General features: G+C 42.1%; 1 protein-coding gene and 1 pseudogene across 2 annotated transcripts; one reads left to right on the plus strand and one right to left on the minus strand.

Annotated features, from left to right (window-relative positions):
- Positions 1 to 5,236: 5,236 nt before the first annotated feature.
- Positions 5,237 to 16,459, plus strand: Tlr6 (toll-like receptor 6). Of its 2 annotated transcripts, none has more exon segments than NM_207604.2 (2): positions 5,237 to 5,447; positions 13,971 to 16,459. In NM_207604.2, a coding segment is annotated over 1 exon segment (2,421 nt). In that variant the 5' UTR covers positions 5,237 to 5,447; positions 13,971 to 14,001; the 3' UTR covers positions 16,423 to 16,459.
- LOC148001338 (U2 spliceosomal RNA) lies at positions 8,744 to 8,829 on the minus strand (annotated as a pseudogene).
- Positions 16,460 to 24,044: the final 7,585 nt, after the last annotated feature.

A 24,044-nucleotide genomic window follows, 5' to 3' on the forward strand; every position in this document is an offset into this window, starting at 1 on the left:
CTTGTTCCCCTTTTAAAGAAGGAGTGAAGCATTCACATTTTGATCATCCGTCTTGAGTTTCATTTGCTCTAGGCATCTAGGGTAATTCAAGCATTTGGGCTAATAGCCACTTATCAATGAGTGCATACCATGTATGTCTTTCTGTGATTGGGTTAGCTCACTCAGGATGATGTTTTCCAGTTCCAACCATTTGCCTACGAATTTCATAAAGTCGTTGTTTTTGATAGCTGAGTAATATTCCATTGTGTAGATGTACCACATTTTCTGTATCCATTCCTCTGTTGAAGGGCATCTGGGTTCTTTCCAGCTTCTGGCTATTATAAATAAGGCTGCAATGAACATAGTGGAGCACGTGTCTTTTTTATATGTTGGGGCATCTTTTGGGTATATGCCCAAGAGAGGTATAGCTGGATCCTCAGGTAGTTCAATGTCCAATTTTCTGAGGATTCTCCAGACTGATTTCCAGAATGGTTGTACCAGTTTGCAATCCCACCAACAATGGAGGAGTGTTCCTCTTCCTCCACATCCTCGCCAGCATCTGTTGTCCCCTGAGTTTTTGATCTTAGCCATTCTCACTGGTGTGAGGTGAAATCTCAGGGTTGTTTTGATTTGCATTTCCCTTATGACTAAAGATGTTGAACATTTCTTTAGGTGTTTCTCAGCCATTCGGCATTCCTCAGCTGTGAATTCTTTGTTTAGCTCTGAACCCCATTTTTTAATAGGGTTATTTGTTTCCCTGCGGTCTAACTTCTTGAGTTCTTTGTATATTTTGGATATAAGGCCTCTATCTGTTGTAGGATTGGTAAAGATCTTTTCCCAATCTGTTGGTTGCCATTTTGTCCTAACCACCGTGTCCTTTGCCTTACAGAAGCTTTGTAGTTTTATGAGATCCCATTTGTCGATTCTTGATCTTAGAGCGTAAGCCATTGGTGTTTTGTTCAGGAAATTTTTTCCAGTGCCCATGTGTTCCAGATGCTTCCCTAGTTTTTCTTCTATTAGTTTGAGTGTGTCTGGTTTGATGTGGAGGTCCTTGATCCACTTGGACTTAAGCTTTGTACAGGGTGATAAGCATGGATCGATCTGCATTCTTCTACAAGTTGACCTCCAGTTGAACCAGCACCATTTGCTGAAAATGCTATCTTTTTTCCATTTGATGGTTTTGGCTCCTTTGTCAAAAATCAAGTGACCATAGGCGTGTGGGTTCATTTCTGGGTCTTCAATTCTATTCCATTGGTCTATCTGTCTGTCTCTGTACCAATACCATGCAGTTTTTATCACTATTGCTCTGTAATACTGCTTGAGTTCAGGGATAGTGATTCCCCCTGAAGTCCTTTTATTGTTGAGGATAGCTTTAGCTATCCTGGGTTTTTTGTTATTCCAGATGAATTTGCAAATTGTTCTGTCTAACTCTCTGAAGAAATGGATTGGTATTTTGATGGGGATTGCATTGAATCTGTAGATCGCTTTTGGTAAAATGGCCATTTTTTACTATATTAATCCTGCCAATCCATGAGCATGGGAGATCTTTCCATCTTCTGAGGTCTTCTTCAATTTCCTTCTTCAGTGTCTTGTAGTTCTTATTGTACAGATCTTTTACTTGCTTGGTTAAAGTCACACCGAGGTACTTTATATTATTTGGGTCTATTATGAAGGGTGTCGTTTCCCTAATTTCTTTCTCGGCTTGTTTCTCTTTTGTGTAGAGGAAGGCTACTGATTTATTTGAGTTAATTTTATACCCAGCCACTTTGCTGAAGTTGTTTATCAGCTTTAGTAGTTCTCTGGTGGAACTTTTGGGATCACTTAAATACACTATCATATCATCTGCAAACAGTGATATTTTGACTTCTTCTTTTCCGATCTGTATCCCCTTGACCTCCTTTTGTTGTCTGATTGCTCTGGCTAGAACTTCAAGAACTATATTGAATAAGTAGGGAGAGAGTGAGCAGCCTTGTCTAGTCCCTGATTTTAGTGGGATTGCTTCGAGTTTCTCTCCATTTAGTTTAATGTTAGCAACTGGTTTGCTGTATATGGCTTTTACTATGTTCAGGTATGGGCCTTGAATTCCTATTCTCTCCAGGACTTTTATCATGAAGGGGTGTTGAATTTTCTCAAATGCTTTCTCAGCGTCTAATGAAATGATCATGTGGTTTTGTTCTTTCAGTTTGTTTATATAATGGATCACGTTGATGGTTTTCCGTATATTAAACCATCCCTGCATGCCTGGGATGAAGCCTACTTGGTCATGGTGGATGATTGTTTTAATGTGCTCTTGGATTCGGTTTGCCAGAATTTTGTTGAGTATTTTTGCATCGATATTCATAAGGGAAATTGGTCTGAAGTTCTCTTTCTTTGTTGTGTCTTTGTGTGGTTTAGGTATAAGAGTAATTGTGGCTTCGTAGAAGGTATTCGGTAGTGATCCATCTGTTTCAATTTTGTGGAATAGTTTGGATAATATTGGTATGAGGTCTTCTATGAAGGTTTGGTAGAATTCTGCACTAAACCCGTCTGGACCTGGGCTCTTTTTGGTTGGGAGACCTTTAATGACTGCTTCTATTTCCTTAGGAGTTATGAGGTTGTTTAACTGGTTTATCTGTTCCTGATTTAACTTCGGTACCTGGTATCTGTCTAGGAAATTATCCATTTCCTGAAGATTTTCAAGTTTTGTTGAATATAGGTTTTTATAGTAAGATCTGATGATTTTTTGAATTTCCTCTGAATCTGTTGTTATGTCATTTCTGATTTTGTTAATTTGGACTCACTCTCTGTGTCCTCTCGTTAGTCTGGCTAAGGGTTTATCTATCTTGTTGATTTTCTCAAAGAACCAACTTTTGGTTCTGTTGATTCTTTCTATGGTCCTTTTTGTTTCTACTTGGTTGATTTCCACTCTGAGTTTGATTATTTCCTGCCTTCTACTCCTCCTGGGTGTATGTGCTTCTTTTTGTTCTAGAGCTTTTAGGTGTGCTGTCAAGCTGCTGACATATGCTCTTTCCTGTTTCTTTCTGCAGGCACTCAGCGCTATGAGTTTTCCTCTTAGCACAGCTTTCATTGTGTCCCATAAGTTTGGGTATGTTGTACCTTCATTTTCATTAAATTCTAAAAAGTTTTTAATTTCTTTCTTTATTTCTTCCTTGACCAGGTTATCATTGAGTAGAGCATTGTTCAATTTCCAAGTATATGTGGGCATTCTTCCTTGATTGTTATTGAAGACCAGTTTTAGGCCGTGGTGGTCCGATAGCACGCATGGGATTATTTCTATCTTTCTGTACCTGTTGAGGCCCGTTTTTTGACCAATTATATGGTCAATTTTGGAGAAAGTACCAAGAGGAGCTGAGAAGAAGGTATATCCTTTTGCTTTAGGATAGAATGTTCTATAAATATCCGTTAAGTCCATTTGGCTCATGACTTCTCTTAGTCTGTCTACATCTCTGTTCAATTTCTGTTTCCATGATCTGTCCATTGATGAGAGTGGGGTGTTGAAATCTCCCACTATTATTGTGTGAGGTGCAATGTGTGTTTTGAGCTTTAGTAAGGTTTCTTTTATGTATGTAGGTGCCCTTGTATTTGGGGCATAGATATTTAGGATTGAGAGTTCATCTTGGTGGATTTTTCCTTTGATGAATATGAAGTGTCCTTCCTTATCTTTTTTGATGACTTTTAATTGAAAAATGATTTTATTTGATATTAGAATGGCTACTCCAGCTTGCTTCTTCTGACCATTTGCTTGGAAAATTGTTTTCCAGCCTTTCACTCTGAGGTAATGTCTGTCTTTGTCTCTGAGGTGTGTTTCCTGTAGGCAGCAGAATGCAGGGTCCTCATTGCGTATCCAGCTTGTTAATCTATGTCTTTTTATTGGGGAGTTGAGGCCATTGATGTTGAGAGATATTAAGGAATAGTGATTATTGCTTCCCGTTATATTCATATTTGGATGTGAGGTTATGTTTGTGTGCTTTCATTCTCTTTGTTTTGTTGCCAAGACGATTAGTTTCTTGCTTCTTCTAGGGTATAGCTTGCCTCCTTACGTTGGGCTTTACCCTTTATTATCCTTTGTAGTGCTGGATTTGTAGAAAGATATTGTGTAAATTTGGTTTTGTCATGGAATATCTTGGTTTCTCCATCTATGTTAATTGAGAGTTTTGCAGGATACAGTAACCTGGGCTGGCATTTGTGTTCTCTTAGGGTCTGTATGACATCAGTCCAGGATCTTCTGGCCTTCATAGTTTCTGGCGAGAAGTCTGGTGTGATTCTGATAGGTCTGCCTTTATATGTTACTTGACCTTTTTCCCTTACTGCTTTTAATATTCTTTCTTTATTTTGTGCGTTTGGTGTTTTGACAATTATGTGACGGGAGGTGTTTCTTTTCTGGTCCAATCTATTTGGAGTTCTGTAGGCATCTTGTATGCCTATGGGTATCTCTTTTTTTAGGTTAGGGAAGTTTTCTTCTATGATTTTGTTGAAGATATTTACTGGTCCTTTGAGCTGGGAGTCTTCACTCTCTTCTATACCTATTATCCTTAGGTTTGATCTTCTCATCGAGTCCTGGATTTCCTGTATGTTTTGGACCAGTAGCTTTATCCGCTTTACATTATCTTTGACAGTTGAGTCAATGATTTCTATGGAAACTTCTGCTCCTGAGATTCTCTCTTCCATCTCTTGAATTCTGTTGGTGAGGCTTGTATCTACAGCTCCTTGTCTCTTCTTTTGGTTTTCTATATCCAGGGTTGTTTCCATGTGTTCTTTCTTGATTGCTTCTATTTCCATTTTTAATTCCTTCAACTGTTTGATTGTGTTTTCCTGGAATTCTTTCAGGGATTTTTGCGACTCCTCTCTGTAGGCTTCTACTTGTTTATTAATGTTTTCCTGTGTTTCCCTAAGGGAGTTCTTCACATCTTTCTTGAAGTCCTCCAGCATCATGATCAAATATGATTTTGAAACTAGATCTTGCTTTTCTGGTGTGTTTGGATATTCCATGTTTGTTTTGGTGGGAGAATTGGGCTCCGATGGTGCCAAGTAGTCTTGGTTTCTGTTGCTTGGGTTCCTGCGCTTGCCTCTCGCCATCAGATTATCTCTAGTGTTACTTTGTTCTGCTATTTCTGACAGTGGCTAGACTGTCCTATAAGCCTGTGTGTCAGGAGTGCTGTAGACCTGTTTTCCTGTTTTCTTTCAGCCAGTTATGGGAACAGAGTGTTCTGCTTTCGGGCGTGTAGTTTTTCCTCTCTACAGGTCTTCAGCTGTTCCTGTGGGCCTGTGTCTTGAGTTCACCAGGCAGCTTTCTTGCAGCAGAAAAGTTGGTCTTACCTGTGGTCCCGAGGCTCAAGTTCGCTCGTGGGGTGCTGCCCACGGGCTCTCTGCGGCGGCAGCAACCAGGAATACCTGTGCCGCCTCTTCCGGGAGCTTCAGTGCACCAGGGTTCCAGATGGCCTTTGGTGTTTTCCTCTGGCGTCCGAGATGTATGTACAGAGATCAGTCTCTTCTGGTTTCCCAGGCTTGTCTGCCTCTCTGAAGGTTTAGCTCTCCCTCCCATGGGATTTGGGTGCAGAGAACTGTTTATCCGGTCTGTTTCCTTCAGGGTCCGGCGGTGTCTCTGGCAGGGGTCCTGCCGCTCCTGGGCCCTCCCCCACGGGAGCCCAGAGGCCTTATACAGTTTCCTCTTGGGCCAGGGATGTGGGCAGGGGTGAGCAGTGTTGGTGGTCTCTTCCGCTCTGCAGCCTCAGGAGTGCCCACCTGACCAGGCGGTTGGGTCTCTCTCTCACAGGGTCTGGGAGCAGAGAGCTGCTGCGGGCCGGGATCCGAGGGTCAGGACAGAGTCTATACTAGGCTGTTTTGAGGTGTTTTGTTGTTGGTGGTGGTGGTTTTTTTTTTTTTTTTTGATAATTGCAAGAGAGATGTACTGAGTAGACAAGACAAAAGTGAGTCTTCTGGTCTGCAAGGGAGGGACAGAGCTGTTCAGAGCTTGACAGACTATAAAGCACTGCTCTTCTGGAGAGGTCAATTTTCTTTATGAATATGAAGCATCATCAGCTAAGAAGGGAGAGTGATGTCAGACAAGTAGCAGAGGACAAGAGTGGACATGAGAAAAGGTAGGAGAGCGTTGAGTCAGGGGAGGGCGGTGGAAGGCTAGTAGGGCGGTGGAAGGCTAGTAGGGCGGTGGAAGGCTGGGAGGGCTGTGGAAGGCTGGTAGGGCGGTGGAAGGCTGGTAGGGCGGTGGAAGGCTGGTAGAATGGCATTCCCGTTAGGTCAGGACACAGTATACAGTCCATATGAGACCAGCCCTGGGTAGTGTGAATATTTACTGGCAACTCTGTTAAGCCACTGTGGCTCTGTGGTCCAGGGAAGACAGTGACTTAATTTGGGTTGAGGAGAGAGGTGTAAGGTATCTGAGTATGAATGCAGAGGCACAAGGAAGGGGTGGTCATGATGTTTCTGGTCAGTGCGGTGAGGCTGGGGAAAGACTTGAGATGGAAATAGAAATCAGAATGCTGACGGGCCAGATCGTGATTGCAGCATAGCCACTGGTGTCAACAGCATCTGGGATGTAATCACTGGTGTTCTACACAACTACCCAAAACCAAATCGCTGAAGGGCTGGCACTCCATCAGTGAACCGAACACGGCATCTGAAACATCTGGCAGAATGGCAGAGATCCATAGGTGACTGATTTCAAGGACTGTTCTCAAATGCTGGAGGGAAAGACAGAGATGGGGAAATAAGAAAATCAAGGACAGACACCGCCAGGACCTTGTAAGGGTCCAGTTAGGAATCCAGACACCAGGCTGGCTTGCAGGTCTCAGTGCCCAGATCCTCCTGTGGCACCAAAAGAGTCATGAGAAAAACTTCAAAAATGGTGTTAATGTCTGACCATTCATTATAAACAAATCGGGAGCCCTGAAGTGTTGGTAAGCTCCTGACTCCTCCTAACATTCTGACCCTCACTTGGTATCTCAGCGTCCTCTTCTTTGCCTGTCTTGGGAGTGTGCATTGTATAGTGTCTGAATCTATATTTTCCCACAGGCAGTGAGAGTGCTTGGCTGTGTATTTTCTCATTTTAGACCCGTTTCTACACCCTACCCCCATCCATCTGTTTATATCTTTGACTTACTTTGCCCCCGCCTTTGGGTTTCACAGTCACATTTTTATTGCTTTGTCGTAAACCTCATATATTCTGGATACTATTATATGCTTGTATGTACTACAAATACCATTTTTATTCAGCTCGTGGTTTGTCTCCCTCCTTGAATTCAACAGCTAATGTCAGCTTTAATATCGATATTTAATAATGTTTTGCTTCTTTCTGAACTGGGACAGGATATTAGCTAGCTTTAGGCTATATTACCTTATTTTTCTCACTGTGACATTAAAAAAATTAGAATAGCATAACATACAAAATTGGATAGGGTGGCAAATGCCTGCAGTGTCAGCACTGCAAAGCTGAAGCAGGAGGATATGAGACTCACCTGTAAGATGCTACCTCATAAAATATGGCATGTAGGTTTTAAACAACAGGGATAAAATGGTGAATGGGAATCTCTCTTAGTTATGGTGGAAGAGAAGAGTTCTGAAGAAAAGCACTGCATGTGTTTCAACGTATATATGCAACAGTGCTATTACTCTTCTTTAGACATGTGGCTAACACAACACAGCCATTTGTTCTTCTTATGACCCCAGAAGTCAGAAAATTGGAGTGAAGGCAGGGGGTGCTCCCTCAACCTTCTGGCTGCAGGCATCCATCAGCTCTTAGCTCTGAACGTCAGTTCCGGCTTCTGAGTCAAGTGGCTGCCTCTCTGTGTCTTTTTTTTTTTTTAAAGATTTATTCACTTATTATATATAAGTACATTGTAGCTGTCTTCAGATACACCAGAAGAGGGCATCGGATCTCTTTACAGATGGTTGTGAGTCACCACGTGGTTGCTGGGAATTGAGCTCAGGACCTCTGAAAGAGTAGTCGGGTGCTCTTAACCACTGAGCCATCTCTCCAGCCCTCTCTGCTGGAGACTTCTTATGTGAGACTTGGAACCTGGCACACTGCGGCACTGAACACACAGTCTTGGGGCTGCCCGCCCCCCCGACCGGGTCCATTTCTTAGCTGCTCCCCTGAAGCAGTATGAGGTGGGGGTACTGGAAACCCTTATCTCAGAGCTCCTTTATGAGTGTTGGTAAGTGCTGGTAAAGTGCCCAGTGTAAAGCTGGCAGGAAGATGAGCCCCATGGACGCCAGGCAATGGTTTCACATCCTGCTTTGCTTCCCGTGGTCTCAACGTCCTATGATTTTTCTACTTTCCATGTAAAAACATGGCTTTCACAGAATTCAAATCTCCCACTCTTCTGGCTTATCTTTTGTCGGTCATCATTCCAGCCACTTGGTATTCATTATCATCCCTAAAAAAAAAATCACAACTCTGACCATCCTGTAGATAAAAATAATCTCAGTGAGGTTACACAACTTGCCCGAACTTGCTACACAGTTAGCCAGTGGCTAAGCGAGGAGCTCAACCCAATGTGTTCCCTTTTCTGCCCATTTCCTGTCAGTCATGTGATCCCTTCCATGTGAGTGACATGAAGTAGGTTGGTTTTACCTTCCCCTTAAAGGCGTCTCTTAGAGTTGTGACAGTCTCAACAAGAATGACGCCTGCATTCCCAAACGTCATCATTATGCAATACAACTGAGACGGGAGCCATGTGACCTCTGTGAACCATGTGTCCTCTCCTCAGTCCTAGACACATGTACATGCGTGCCTGTGTGAGTGCATGTGTGTTTGCTCAAGCTTGTGTGCATACATCTGTTTCACGTGGTTTCTTACTACACTTGATCTTAGCCAAAAGGCCGAGAAGCGATTTTCACGTGGTTTCTTAAGAAGTATGTCCAGTGTTGCCTGCAATCCCTTGCCCCTCATTGGCTCCTCTCTGCTCTGCGGAGTCCCCAGTCTGGTCTCCCAGTATCTCCCCTCACGCCCTCTGCTCACAAACTGCCAGCTTTGCCCCATCACTGCTTGCTAAGCCTCCCTGCTGAGAAGACTTCCTTTTATGCTTGATGAGCAAAGACGAACAGTAACATGGTGTTCTCCTTTTCCTGAAAGCAGAAGTGATTTCTCCCCAGGCTTATCATAGACCAACGCACAGTCTTGTTAGGTCTTTTGTAAAGGCAAGAGGATGGCGGCCAGAAAGATCAATTAGGGGATGATCACCTAACTAAACAAGGAGAAGCCTGGTGCAGGGACAACTGGTCCAGGGATGCCTGCTTGACGTATCTGCCCTTCATTCTCTTTACCCTTCAGAGTTAAATAAAAGTATTTCTCAAATTCTAGACAGTCTTTGGAAAACCAAGTTCTAAGCTGTTCTAGAAGAACCTCAGTGTTTCTTGCTCTTCTGGGATTAAGAATTGAAGCACCTGATGGTAGCGAATGTTGATAAACTGTGGAGGCTGGCTAAATGTGTATTAATACAAAAACTTCTCTTGAAAACTGACTTTTTCAAAAAGAGAACCATGAGCACAAGCCTATTTCATTTTTAAAGCATCTCTGTCAGTCCTAGGATGCTGAAACCCTGCTCAAATGACAGTGGTGATTTTGTGGGGGAAATATGAAGGATTGTTACAGCACAGAACCGAATCTCCTAACTCTATCCTGGTGGCAATTTCAGTTCAGCCTGAAATTCAAAACACAAACAACAAAAGGAAACAAACAAAAAATAAAAACAAAAAACCCAGACAAAGCATACCTTAAATAAATATTTCTAGTAACACCAAGATGTTCATAATCTGATTGCTTACATGAATCTAAAGATTTATACACTGTAGCAAGGATTTACAGACTGCGGCTCAGAGTCTCTCTGCTTTGGAAAGGTTTTCTACATGGGGTAATTCCACCGAAGGCCAGGAGATGGCGCCAAACCACTCCTAAGTACCGTTGTTTCCAGGTTAAGGACTAGGGTTGGTCAAGCACTTGCTTTTTCAGAGTATTTCGGAGACTTCGGAAGTCTTGGTAAGTAAGAAGGCTTTTCTGGATTTTTCAAATTACTGTGTTGACGTTTCAAACGAGAAAGAAAATGGTAACGTCAGTGCAGGGAATGGGTAACCTTTCTTTGAAATTTTTACAAAACGATTTTGTGGTGGTGTTTTAAAGTGTGACCGTCATTTGAACTACCTAATGACAAATAGTGTGACTTTATGGTAGACAGACAGCAGCTGGCATTTCAGTGGTAGCCAAGGAAGTGAGCCGACTCCTGTGACTTTTCCCACCCTCCTGGCTTGGGCTGTTTTCTCCTTTCACGAAGTTTGTGGTTGTTTGCGGTTGTGATAGTACATTGTCTGAGTTTAGGTGTGTGGACACAGTGTTCCATTTCCTCGTCATGTGGTACTATAATCTTTTATTGGTCTGTCTGTACCTCTCACTAATTCATGAGCATTTTGGAGGAAGGACTTGCTTCAATCACTCCTATGTGAATTTGTTTCCTCTGCTTTAGTTTCTGCCGTGTCCTTTGTCCAGAGAGGAGTCTGAATGAACATTTGGTAGAAGAGACTGAGATCAGATTTCCACACTCTTTGTCACTTTGAATCCGGCCGGGAGCTGGCACTGGCCTTCCTCCAGCCAAAGTTTGACAGAGCCAGGTTTCTCTTGCGTTTGTGTTGACTTGATTACAACACCCTTTCTTTGCTCGCCCAAGCTTACTGTTATTCCCTACCCCTCCCTTTCTCGTAGCTTTAATTTTTACAGTGCTCCCTCCACCCGCCACCTTTTTTGGTTTTGTGGTCGACCATTCTTTTTCCTTTCACTTTCAGTTTGACGTTTTAAGCAAATTCTTGCTCTTGTCTCCTCACACTTCCTTTTAAAAATAAAAACTTTTAGATTTTCCAGCGTCGCCTCCACTTTTTCTCACCCCCTTGACCTTTCTCAGAATGTACGGACTACTTGAGGTTTTGAACATCCTCCAGGACTCATGTGTGTCATAGCGGCTGAATGACAGACACACAAGCTGTCCCAGGAATTTGTAGGATGGGACCTCATCCATGAATGTCAATTCTCTGCCATCTTGTTGAAGAGGTTGGCCCTCTTTATGTGTGTATTAATATCATAAATAATACAAGCATGCTTACTTACATATAAAACTTTATTTTGGATATATTTTTGAAAACAGAGACCCTGCATTGGCCAGGAATCAAACCCAGGTCTCCTGGGTGGGAGGGGAGAATTCCAACACTGAACCACCTATGCTCCTTTGGATATATTTAAAGATTGCTTTAATTTATTAGTTCTTTGAGAATTCCAGACACTGTGTTTTGATTGTCTTCACCCCTTCCTAACCCTTCCTCACCCACCCACCTGAGTACCCCCCCCACACACACTCCAATCCCATCAAATCCAACTTGTGCTCTCAGGTACTCTCGGGTACCTTACCTTTTACTGGAGTGAGCTAGACTTACCAAGGGCTTCATTCACCCCAAAAGAAAACGGACATCTCCTCTCCCAGAAACCATCAGTTGCCTCAGCTTGGGGTGGGACATTATGCTCACCTTTTCTCTCGAAAGTTAAAGACAACTTTCCCCCATTTATTTGTTTGTTTGTTTGTTCATTCATTCACATTACATCCCAATATCAGCTCCCTCTCCTACTAGTCCCTACTCATACAGCTCCTCCTCCAACCTCTTCTTCCTCCTCTGAGATGGGGGAGCACCCCCATATCACTTCACCCTGGCACATCAAGTAAAGACAACTTTTTACAAGATTGTGGTCTGAGACCACAGAAGCTGTTAAAAGGTTTGAAATTTTAGAAATACTTGAAACTGTAAGAAAGAAAATTAAATTAAGCTCTGCTATTAGCATTTAGCATATTTTTTCACATTCTTCCCCACCTCTCCCCTCCCCCACAGGTTTTATGTATGTTCTAATCTGTATTTTATTTTATTTTTTACAAATTAGAGTCTTGGTACGTGTGTAGTTTGGTAACCTTCCTTCTGTTCACTTAATGTCATATTGCTGGATTTTTTTTTTAATGCAGTAACTGAGGCTGGGTGTTGCACCCCGTTGTGAATGAGCCCTCATTTTCTTCCCTAGCCACTCTGATCCTTCCAGTTTTCATCACAGCGTGAGCATCCACATGACTTCACTGTCCTTTGGCCCTCTACCATCCCTTCAGTGGTCGCTCAGCAGTGGGTCTACTAAAGTAAAGAGCACCGTACTTTAAAGGAATTTACATAAATTACCAAATTACTCATTGGGACTGTGCTAATTTTTTCTTTCCTACTTGCATAGTTAGTAGTAACTGAGACTCATTCTCTTAGTTCCCACACTTAACTTTATAATTTTCTTTTTTTTAAAAGAATTATTTGTTTATTTTACGTATATGAGTACATTGCAGCTGTCTTCAGACACACCAGAAGAGGGCATCACATTACAGATGGTTGTGAGCCACCATGTAGTTGCTGGGATTTGAACTCAGGACCTCTGGAAGAGCAGTTGGTGCTCTGAACCGCTGAGCCATCTCTCCAGCTTGGCTTTATAATTTTCTAACACCTTGAATTCACTGATACCTGGAGCTTCCTCTTGATCAAGCAAGGACCCCAGCATGCTTCTGGCTACATTCTTTTTTTGATCTCCCAGCATCTATCAATTCCCTTGTAAGCCTTGGCAATTTAAGTCCCAGTTTCTTTTAAAAATATTTGTCATCAATATTTATTATGGCTCAGCAATAAACATTAGCACTTTTTTTTTTACTAATTATTTGTTCTTTTTCTTTTAAGAAAAGATCTGTTTACTTATTGTTATGTGTACGAGCATTTTGTCAGCCATACCTGGTGCTGGAAGTGGCGTGTAAGAATGGCACGGGTGTTCATAACCACTGAACCATCTCTCCATTCCCTGCATTGCATCTTTCTTTTTTGGCAGTCCTAGGGCTCGAACACAGAACCTCATGCGTGCCAGACAAGTCCTCTATCACTTAAGCCACTAGGAGTTCATTCTTGAAGCTCCTTTCCAGGGATTTGATTTCTCTGAGGATTGGACCCATTCTCCCAGAGTGTAATCACAGATCTGTTCTCTACATCTTTTAGTATATCTTTTGTGGTTTCTGTCTCTGTGGTCTCCTGGAGTGGGCCTTAGGGAACATTCCCTCTCTTGGTCTTCTGCCTCACTCAGTGGGGCTATTTTGCAATTCAGCTCATCCAAAGAGTTCTCTATTTTGATTACTGAAGTTTTCTCGAGTCTTCTCCATTCTGTTAGACTCTTACCTTGTTCTGAGGACAGACAGCACGCATATCCTATCCTTTTATCTGTTTCCAGGGTTTGAGTTTGAGTCCTTGCTACCATGAAGTTTGTTCTTTGTTCTTTGCAGTGTTGTGAGTCTAGTTGTACAATCCAAGTGTTGGGGGTCCTAGTGAAAATGCTTACTAACCTGATTAATGAAAGGGACGGCTCAACACAGTCTGTTCTGTTGCTGCTGTAACAAATCATTGACAACTCCGTGCCTCAACATGAGGAGCATTTATTGCTTTACAGTTCCCTGGAGGGGTCTGACGCATCCTGTAGGTCTTTAATCAAGGCATCAATAAGGCTGAATTCTGTCTACGTGCTGTTGAGGTTCAAGCAATCCATCTGTCACTTTCCATTTCTAGAAGCTGCCTGCATTCATGGCCTTTCCTATGGCTTAAATATCAATCTATAGGATTCACCTGCTAGAAACTTAATCACCAAAGTCATATGTGAATGACTTTTGGAGGCAGGATCTCTATCCCTAACAAACTCTATCCCTCTAGAGAGTCCTTTAGGAAGCCCCAAGACTAATCAAAGCACATAATCACAGTACTTGGATTAACAGTTCATATTTCCCTGTGGCTGCAGGCTGAGACAGTAAGTATCACATTTTTAAAAAATTGGGATGGTGATGAGTATGAGGTGGAAGAAAAAAGCTCTCAGGATGCTGGGAAATGGAAGCTTAAAACTCACCACTTAATCTTTATTCACTGTAAAGTCTGTCTTATTTCAGATCTTGAAGACAAGTAAAAATGCTGTGAAGAATGGTAAAATCCCTCTGGGATAGCCTCTGCAACATGTCCCAAGACAGAGAACCCATCGTGGAGAGTTTCCATTTTGTTTGCACCCTGGCCTTAATAGTCGGAAGCATGACCCAGTTCTCTGATGAATTTGAGTCTGTAGTAGACTATTCAAACAAGAACCTTACTCATGTCCCAAAAGACCTGTCACCAAGCACAAAATCCTTGAGTCTGTCTCAAAACTCCATATCTGATCTTCAGATGTCTGATATCAGCTTTCTGTCAGAGCTGAGAGTTCTGAGACTCTCCCACAACAGAATACGGAGACTTGACTTTGGTGTGTTCTTGCTCAATCGGGACTTAGAATACCTGGATGTCTCTCACAATCAGTTACAAAACATCTCTTGCTGTCCTATGGTGAACTTGAAACATCTAGACCTCTCATTCAATGACTTTGAAGTGCTGCCCGTGTATAAGGAATTTGGCAACTTGAGGAAGCTGAGTTTCTTGGGATTAAGTGCTGCAAAGTTCCGACAACTGGATCTGCTCCCAATTTCTCACTTGCACCTGAGCTGTGTTCTTCTGGACTTGGTGAATTATCAGATAAAAGATGGTGAAACAGAAAGTCTTCAGGTTCCAAATACCAACGTTCTCCATTTGGTCTTTCATCCGAATAGCCTGTTCTCTGTGCAAGTGAACATATCTGTAAATGCTTTAGGATGCTTACAACTGAGTAATATTAAATTGAATGATGAAAACTGTCAAAGCTTAATTATATTTTTATCAGAACTCACCAGAGGTCCAACCTTATTGAATCTGACCCTCCAGCACATAGAAACAAACTGGAAGTGCTTTGTTAGACTTTTACAATTCCTTTGGCCCAGACCTGTGGAGTATCTCAATATTTACAACTTAACGATAACTGAGAGCATAAGCAGGGAGACATTTATTTACGTGGAGACGGTGTTGAAGTCACTGAAGATAGAGCATGTCACAAACCAAGTGTTCCTCTTTGTGAAGGATGCACTATATTCTGTGTTTGCAGAAATGAACATCAGGATGCTCACACTGTCAGACACGCCATTCATCCACATGGTGTGCCCTGAGTTCCCAAGCACATTTGCATTTCTGAACTTTACCCAGAACGTTTTTACTGACAGCATTTTTCAAGGCTGTTCCACCTTGAAGAGACTGGAGACACTTATCTTGCAAAGGAATGGTTTAAAGAACCTTTTTAAGGTAGCTCTCATGACCAAGACTATGTCCTCTCTGGAAACATTGGATGTCAGTTTGAATTCTTTGAACTCTCATGTGTATGACAGAACATGTGCTTGGGCCGAGAGCATACGGGTGTTGAATTTGTCTTCGAATGTACTTTCGGACTCTGTCTTCAGGTGCTTACCTCCCAAGGTCAAGGTCCTTGACCTTCACAACAACAGGATAGTGAGCATCCCTAAAGATGTCACCCACCTGCAAGCTTTGCAGGAACTCAATGTCGCATCCAATTTTTTAACTGACCTTCCTGGATGTGGAGCCTTCAGTAGCCTTTCTGTGCTGGTCATCGACCATAACTCAGTTTCCCACCCCTCCTCTGATTTCTTCCAGAGCTGTCAGAATATCAGGTCCATAACAGCGGGGAACAACCCATTCCGATGCACATGTGAGCTGAGGGAGTTTGTCAAAAACATAGGTCAGGCATCAAGAGAAGTGGTGGAGGGCTGGCCTGACTCTTACAGATGTGATTACCCAGACAGCATTAAGGGAACCCCACTGCAGGACTTCCACATGTCTCCACTGTCCTGCGATACAATTCTACTGACTGTCACCATTGGGGCCACTCTGCTGCTACTGGCTGCCATTGGGGCTTCCCTCTGTCTCTACTTTGATCTGCCCTGGTATCTCAGGATGCTATGGCAGTGGACACAGACCAGGCACAGGGCCAGGAACATCCCCTTAGAGGAACTGCAGAGGAACCTCCAGTTCCATGCTTTTGTCTCATACAGTGAGCATGATTCTGCCTGGGTGAAGAATGAATTACTACCAAACCTAGAGAAAGATGACATTCGGGTTTGCCTCCATGAGAGAAACTTTGTCCCTGGCAAGAGCATTGTGGAGAACATCATACACTTCATTGAGAAGAGTTACAAGTCCATCTTTGTGCTGTCTCCCCACTTCATCCAGAGTGAGTGGTGCCATTATGAACTCTACTTTGCCCATCACAATCTCTTCCACGAAGGGTCTGATAACTTAATCCTGATCTTGCTGGAACCCATCCAACAGAACAACATTCCCAGTAGATACCACAAGCTGAGGGCTCTCATGGCACAGCGGACTTACTTGGAATGGCCTATTGAGAAGGGTAAACGTGGGCTGTTTTGGGCCAACCTTAGAGCTTCTTTTATTATGAAGCTAGCCTTAGTTAATGAGAATGATGTGAAAACTTGAAGCTTGGCTTTCCAACATAATAAACTGTCAATCTGGACTCCGTTGAGCATTGTGCTTTTAAGTTTCTACCTGGAGGTGCTTCTGTTGTGGTGTCTTAGTTTGCTCTCTGTGCTTATGATAAACAACATGTTTAGAAGTAGTTTATGAAGGTGCTAACTTCATTCGTGGACTTGCCCACTTGCTGAGTTCACAGCTGAATGGATATTTAGGAAGAGGCCCTGATTGGAGGAAGTCCATCACTGGGGCATGTCTTTGAAGACTGTATTTTTTTTTTCAAGGCTCATTTTTCTTGTTCTTTTTTCAGGGTCTCACCATATATTGCCCAGATTGTCCCTGAGTGCAAAGTATCCCTTATGACTCAGTCTCTCAAGAGCCAGAATTACAGAGATCAACCACCACAATTAGCTTAGAAGTATGTTCTCTCCCCCACCCTTGACCTCTTTCTCAGTTTCTTTACCACCTTGAGGTGAACAATGCCTCCATCACATGCCCCCGCTGCCATGACACATTGCATGATCTCAGGTCCCAAAGCCAGGAATTTAGGACATAGACTGAAACTGTGACCACTTTCTCCTTTGTTTATATCAGGTCTTCCAACATGGAGGCACAAAGTTGACAGTTCTGACTTCTAGTTCCCTCGAATCTTTGACAGAGACTTGGTGAAAGCCTTGATTCCACTGAGCCATGGGATGAGGCTGGGGGATGGATACGGAGTTTGTCTTGTGAGACAGAGGCAGCTCAGTCCCATCTGGCATAACTGTTCAGTTCATGCTGACACAGTCTTTTTTGAGTAAATTGTCCATCATTCAGAGACAGTTCCCTCTTGCTCCTCCTTTCCCAGATGGATTCAGTGTGAGCAGAAGTCTACCTGGCTTCATGTTAGCAAGAAAGAAGGCAACCTCAACTGTATGTGTCAGTCCTCGGGGACTGCTGTAAGTCCTTGTTGGCCTCCTGAGCGTGTATAGCTTAGTAAAAGTTTCTCAACAACAGTTTGTCAGTAGGCATCAAGAGCTGAAACATGTCCATGTGTTTAGTGAAAAAAAAAAAAAACAACCAAAATCTCCATTGATGCTACAACAATGTGGTGGGATTATTGTTGACTTCAGTTTTTTCTTTTCACTTACTTGTGTGATCTGAGTTTTCTTAGTAAACATTTTATTTTGACGTAGATTGTTGTCTTTATGCAAGTGAGGGCAGGCACAAGATAAGGCAAGGCCTATGATTGGGCAGTGAAAAAGTAAGGTGGGCACAGAGTTTTGAAGGGAGGAGAGAAAGAGGAGAAAGAAAGAGAAGAACCAAGATGGAGGAGGAGACAGATAACCCAGATCTGTGTAGCCTTAAAGGGCCACAGTAGTTATGAATATTTTATAAGGGATGGACTTTTATAGGACAATTTACCTTATCTAGATGGGCAGTTTGCATTAATATTAATTGGTTTAGAGTTCATTATATGGATGTTGTGTGGGGTGAGGACTTACTGATTTAAATCTGATTGCTAAATTACAAGCTTACTGAGTTTTGATTTCAATGGGTTACTGGGAGTTGTGACTATGACCACAGGGGGCAGATATTGGGAATGTGAGCAGAGACCCAATAAGAGAGTTGCCAGAGGGCAGCTGCTGCCTGGCTCAGAGAGTAGCCAGGGGCAGCGTGGGATGGAGATTGAGAGCTTAGCAGTTGTGACATTAAGTCATGCTGATTAAGATGAAAATACCCTGCAGATGTCATGTGACCCAATGGATCCGGCATTATTGTGGGTTGGTAGATTCATTTGTAATATTTACTGCTAAAAGTGGCGCCCAATGTGGGGCTGGAACCCACAACTCTGAGATTAAGAGTTTTTTTTGAAGGGAGAAGAGAAAGAGGAGAGTAAAAAAAATTGAAATTACTAAGAACTTTTGTTTGAGGAAAAAAATAACATTTCATCTTCTTGTAGGAAAGAACTTTGAAAATATCAAAGCAGCAAAGCGTACTTCCCCTTGGGAAGCAGAAGAAGACATATCTCTGAGTTTGAGGCTGGTCTGGTCTACACAGTGAGACAAATACCAATGGCATGCTGAAGCTAGCTTGTGCAGAGTTGTGATGACCAACTGCTAAATACATAGTGATTCTGTTGCAGGATTAGCTGGCAGTCAGAAATCAGCTGTGGGAGGAATATTGGCATTCTGAATATCAGCAAATGCTTAAACCAGTCTTCTTAATCCTGACTCATCAGCGCTCAGCTTCATGGCAGCAGTAACCAAGAGGGAAAAAAAGCTGAACTTAAATATATGTACATAAAATATATAGATTCATTGTTCCAAAAAAAAAGTGCAATAAAAAAGATGAGCAGGAAGTAAAATGTCTGCACAGAGTTTGGCAGGGCCAGTGTCAGTAACATAAAAGAGAATACACAAAAAGGTATCAAGTTATAATCCTAAAACGAAAGCAGGAATATTTCACGAACAAGCAATTCACTAAAGAGATACAGATTGTCACTGAGTAGATAAAGCCCAATGATGTAATAAAGTGACAATTATGAAATATTGTTCCACATTACAGACAGTGACAGACCCTGCCCACTCCACAGCCTGCAAAGGCCAGCAAAGAGTGTGGCCAGCAAAGGCCTCCCCATGGCCTTTTCAGGGTTGTGATAAAGGGTGTACAAAGTTGTACAAGGGGTGTGATAAAGTATACAAAGTTGGGTGGGTAGGGAAGGGAAGTAGACCTGGGAAGAGTTAGGGGATGGATTTGGTCAAAACACATTGTACAAAACTTTTTCTCAGTGGACTAATAAAAAATTTTAAAAGCTATCAAAAAAAGTAAAATACCAGATAAATATGTCAGAAGCTCACTTAAAAATGATCAGAGACCTGAAAGAAAATGCAAATGAGCAAAAGAATCCCATTCAGAGCCTGGAGAGGAAAGTCAGCAACCAGAAGACCAGCCAGCACGTGGACTGGACGAGAAAAGTTAGCAATGCAGGTGAAAAGGCCAGTCTCATGGAAGAAAAACTCAGCAAGGAAATTAAGATTAAAAAAAAAATGCTGGCTGTGTGGTGGTGGTGCACGCCTTTGATCCCATCACTTGGGAGGTAGAGGCAGACAGATAGATCTTTGAGTTCAAGGCAGGCCTAGTCTACAGATTAAGTTTCATGATAGTCTAGACTATATGGAGAAACCCTGTATAAAAAAACTACTAACAATAATTAATTAATTAATTAAAATAATAATAAATGCAGGGAATGAAAAGCTCAATGCCTCAAAGGGAAACTCAGTGGAAGGTATCAACTAAAGCAGGCAAAAATGTCCTCAAAGGTGGAGGACATTCCTGACACAGGATTGCACCACAGTGTCAATATGAAAAAGATGAGCTTGCCTACACTCTTGATGCGTGCAGAGACACAGCTAAGAGACCAGCCTGGGAATCCTCGGCATAGAAAAAGGGCTGAGGGAGACAACAAAGGCCCAGAGGACCTTACTCAGTGAAGTCATAGCAAGAATTCTACACTGGGACACAAGAAGCATATTAAACCCCAAGCACACATGACCCGGAAAGGCCTTTCCCATGAAATCTTACAGTAAAAGTGTCAATAAAACAAAGCAAAGAAACCATACTCGAGCTGCAAGGGGAAACCACATAAAGGCAAATGTCAGAATAATACGAAATTTCTTGTCACTTTGAGATCCAGACAGGCATAAACTGACACAGTTCCTGATCCTAGTCTGGTACTGTAGAAGACACTTAAAGGGATTAAACATAGAAGGGAAAATACAGTCTGAGGATTTTTGATTGCATGGGGCAGTTTGGGCACTGGCACTAGGTCTTCTTTAACTGTTTGGGAGATTTTTCAGTTCATTGGTTTTTCAATCATGAGTTTTTGTAGTTTTCCCTGATGGGGATGAGGAGGCAGAGAGATGGTTCAGTGGGCAAAGCTCTTGCTGTACAAGAGTTTATGGAGTTGAATGTGGGTCGAATTACCCATGTAAAGGCCATGTAAGTGTGATGGCTGCCCTTTAATACCAGTGCTGGGGAAGCAGAGACAAGGAATCCCTGGGGTAAGCAGACCAGTGAGATTAGATGAATCCAAGAGCTCTGGGTTCAAGTGAGAGACCTTGCCTCACTCTACAAAGTAAAGCATAATTACACAAGACACACATCAGCCTTACACCCATGTATATACATGCGTATAGCACACACACATGAACATATACAAGTGTGAACATGAATACACACACACACATACGCAAAGACAAAAATTATTTATCAATAATTCTCTGGATTTCATTGCAATCTATTATAATCTTTCCTTTTGTTTCTTTTCTAACTTTATTAATATAGGTTTTCTCTTTTTCTTGTGATCAGTATGGCTACCATTTTGTCTATCTCATATGATTTCCAAAAAAACCCAAAAAAACAAACAAAAAACAAAAAACAAAAAACAAAAAAAACCCCAAACACCTCTTTGAGTGATTCTAGTATGGTTATTTTATTTTTTCTCTTTTAGTCTATGCTTTATTCATTCAAGAACACTTCTAGAAGATCATACACTATAACCAAGTTGATTTCAATCCATGGTTCAAGAAACACAAATCATTAATTGTAATATGGTGTGCCGCCATGCCCAGCTCAGATTCCTACTTTTTTTTAAGTGAAGTTGTCAAAAACATGCATTGGAGACCACCATAGTGATGCATAGCTTTAACCTCAGAACTCTGGAGGAAGAGGCAGTCTCATCTCTATGAGTTTGAAGTCAATCTGGCCTATGTAGTAAGTTCCAGGTCAGCCAAGTCTACTTGTAAGACTCTGTCTTCAAAACCAAAACCAAAACCAAACAAAAACTCAAAAATTCAAAAAACCAAAACTAAAAACTAAACCCCACAAAAACATACTTTGGAGAGAGGCAGCATCTCCAACAATTGTTGTAGGGAAAACTGGATGTCCACATGTAGAAGAATGAAACAAAATTCTTACCTCCCACCTTGCACACAAATAAATTCAGAATGCTTTAAAGACCTGAAGGTAAGGTGAAACCTTGAGACTGCTAGAGGAAAACATAAAAAACATTTCAAGACACAGACATAGAAAAGAGTTCCAACAGGAAGGAAGTAATCCCAAGAACCAACAAATGGAAATGCATGAAATCCGAGACACACACACACACACACACACACACACACACAGAGAGAGAGAGAGAGAGAGAGAGAGAGAGAGAGAGAGAGAGAGAGAGAGAGAAGAGCAAGTAATCACCATAGTGAAGAAACAGCTTTCAGAACGGGAAAAAGAAAACCATTTGCCAACTACACATCTGACAGGGAATTTAATAGCTAGAATTTTTAAAGAGCCACAAAAATTAAACATTAAGGAGCCAAATCAATAATCTACTAAATGAGCTAACAAACTGAACAGACAATTCTCAGCAGAAGAAATATAAGTAGCCAATAAATTCCTGAAAAGTGTTCAAACAACATTAGGCATTGGGAAAACACAAACCGAGATTGTGTTAGGATTCGGCCCACTTTAATCAGGAAGACTGTAATCAAGAAACAAAATGACAGCAAATGCTGGTGGGGGTGGAAAGGGGAACTCTGTACAGCATGGGTGTGAGTGGGAACATGTGCAGCCACAACAGAAGTCAGAATGGAGCTTGATCAAAAGGCTAAAAACGAACTGTCATATTGTTGTAACTCGTTAATAAGGTTGTAGCCTACCATGCCCACAGCTTTCCTGGGCTTGGTACAAAATAGAGGACTCCTTCTCTTAGCAGGGCTTCCCTTCACCTTATCTGGGGAGCCCGACCCCCCAGTCTTCTACATGAGGAATGTCACATAATCTTTAGAAAATTACAGGTTCAACTTCTTGGAATACTTGCCCATGTAAATGAGGTATTCCCAGCCTCAGCCAATGAAACTTCGCCCTAAGAGGCCCTTCCCATTTTCCAAGGTTCGTATATATAGCCCTGGTTCACCCCAAATAAAGTATATGTGTACAAGCCCACACTGAATAAAGGTATATGCAAAAGCTAAGATTGTCTCAGACCCAACATGTTCCGGACTCCGCTTCATCCTTCCAGTCTGATGTGCAGTGGCATCTCCCTGAGAGGGAGGAAAGAGAGGACAAGGAACCACAGCTGGACCCAACAGTCATGCCACACATATGACCCAGTTACCCAATCCAAATTATATTTGAATTATATGTTCAAATTGGGATGAACGTGATGACGTTGCACAAATGTCGTAATGAAGACCATTAAAGCGTATGATCAATATTGCTTATCAACTTGATAGGATACAGGACCACCTAAGAGACATGCCTGGGAGTGGATTTCTAGATTAGACTGAAGTGGAAAGATACAAAAAGGCAAATGTCATGTTTTCTCTCATAGATAGAACCTATGTTTAAAATGATATTTGAATTATATGTTTAATTGGGACAAGGTCTAATGGCGCACATGCAAACCCAAATTCATTACTTTGTATGCTGACTCTAAAAATCAACTTTAAAAAGAAAGAAAATATGTTTCCCAGCGAAGTGGTGAACTCTTATAATCCCAGCACGCAGGAGTGAAGTCAGAGGATGTGACTTCGTGTGACACAAGGAATAGGACTTATGGATAGTTGTGAGCTGACCTGTGGGTGCTGGGAATTGAACTTGTGTCCTCTGGAAGAGTAGCTAATGCTCTTAACCACTGAGCCATCTCTCCAGCCACTATATAGTCTTGTAGTGAGTTTTAAAATAAGAAAAGTACAAGTCCTTCTTTCTCATCTCACATTGACTATTCAGGGTCTATCTAAAAGATGAATTTTAGTGCCAGATGCAGCCTAATGCCAGGCAGTGGTGTTGACACTTGCTTTGATTATGTGAACACAAGTCTTTCTGTGTAGATCTGGCTGGCTTTGAACTCAATCCTCTGACTTCACTCCTGTGTGCTGGGATTATAAAGATTCAACACCCACATGTCAGCTCAAAATTGTACCTCCTATTCCAAGGGATCTGACACCCTCTACAGACATACATGCAGGCAAAGCACCAATGCATATAAAATAGAATGCGTTAATTAAAAATTTAAAAAGACTGTAGTGGCAACACAAGGATAAACAAGCTAATTAACAATTTAGAGTCTAGAGGTGAGCCTGTGTGTCTACAGTCAACTGACCTCTAACAATGGTGTCAAGACTATTCCTCCGTGGGGGGGGGTCTTTTCAATCACGGGGCTGAGACAATTAGATATTGTCTTAGTTAGGGTTTTGCTGCTATGAACAGACACTATGACGAAAGGAATTCTTCTAAGGTTTAATTGGGGCTGGCTTACAGGTTCAGAGGTTCAGTCCATTATCATCAAGGCAGGAACATGGCAGTGTCCAGGCAGGCATGGTGCAGGAGGAGCTGAGACTTCTACATCTTCATCTGAAGGCTGCTAGCAGAATACTCACTTCCAGCAGCTAGGACTAGGATATTAAAGCGCACACTCACAGTGACACACCTACTCCAACAGGGCCACACCTTCTAATAATGCCAGTCCCTGGGCTGAGCATATACAAACCATCACAGATATCCACATGTGAAAACAGTTTGATCCCTGACTCACACCAGGTACAAAAGATGAAAGGTCATCAAATGCTGAAGGACTAAGTTTACCTCAG

This window comes from Rattus norvegicus, chromosome 14 (assembly GCF_021556685.1).
Source record: "Rattus norvegicus strain SHRSP/BbbUtx chromosome 14, alternate assembly SHRSP_T2T, whole genome shotgun sequence".
Taxonomy (NCBI): domain Eukaryota; kingdom Metazoa; phylum Chordata; class Mammalia; order Rodentia; family Muridae; genus Rattus; species Rattus norvegicus.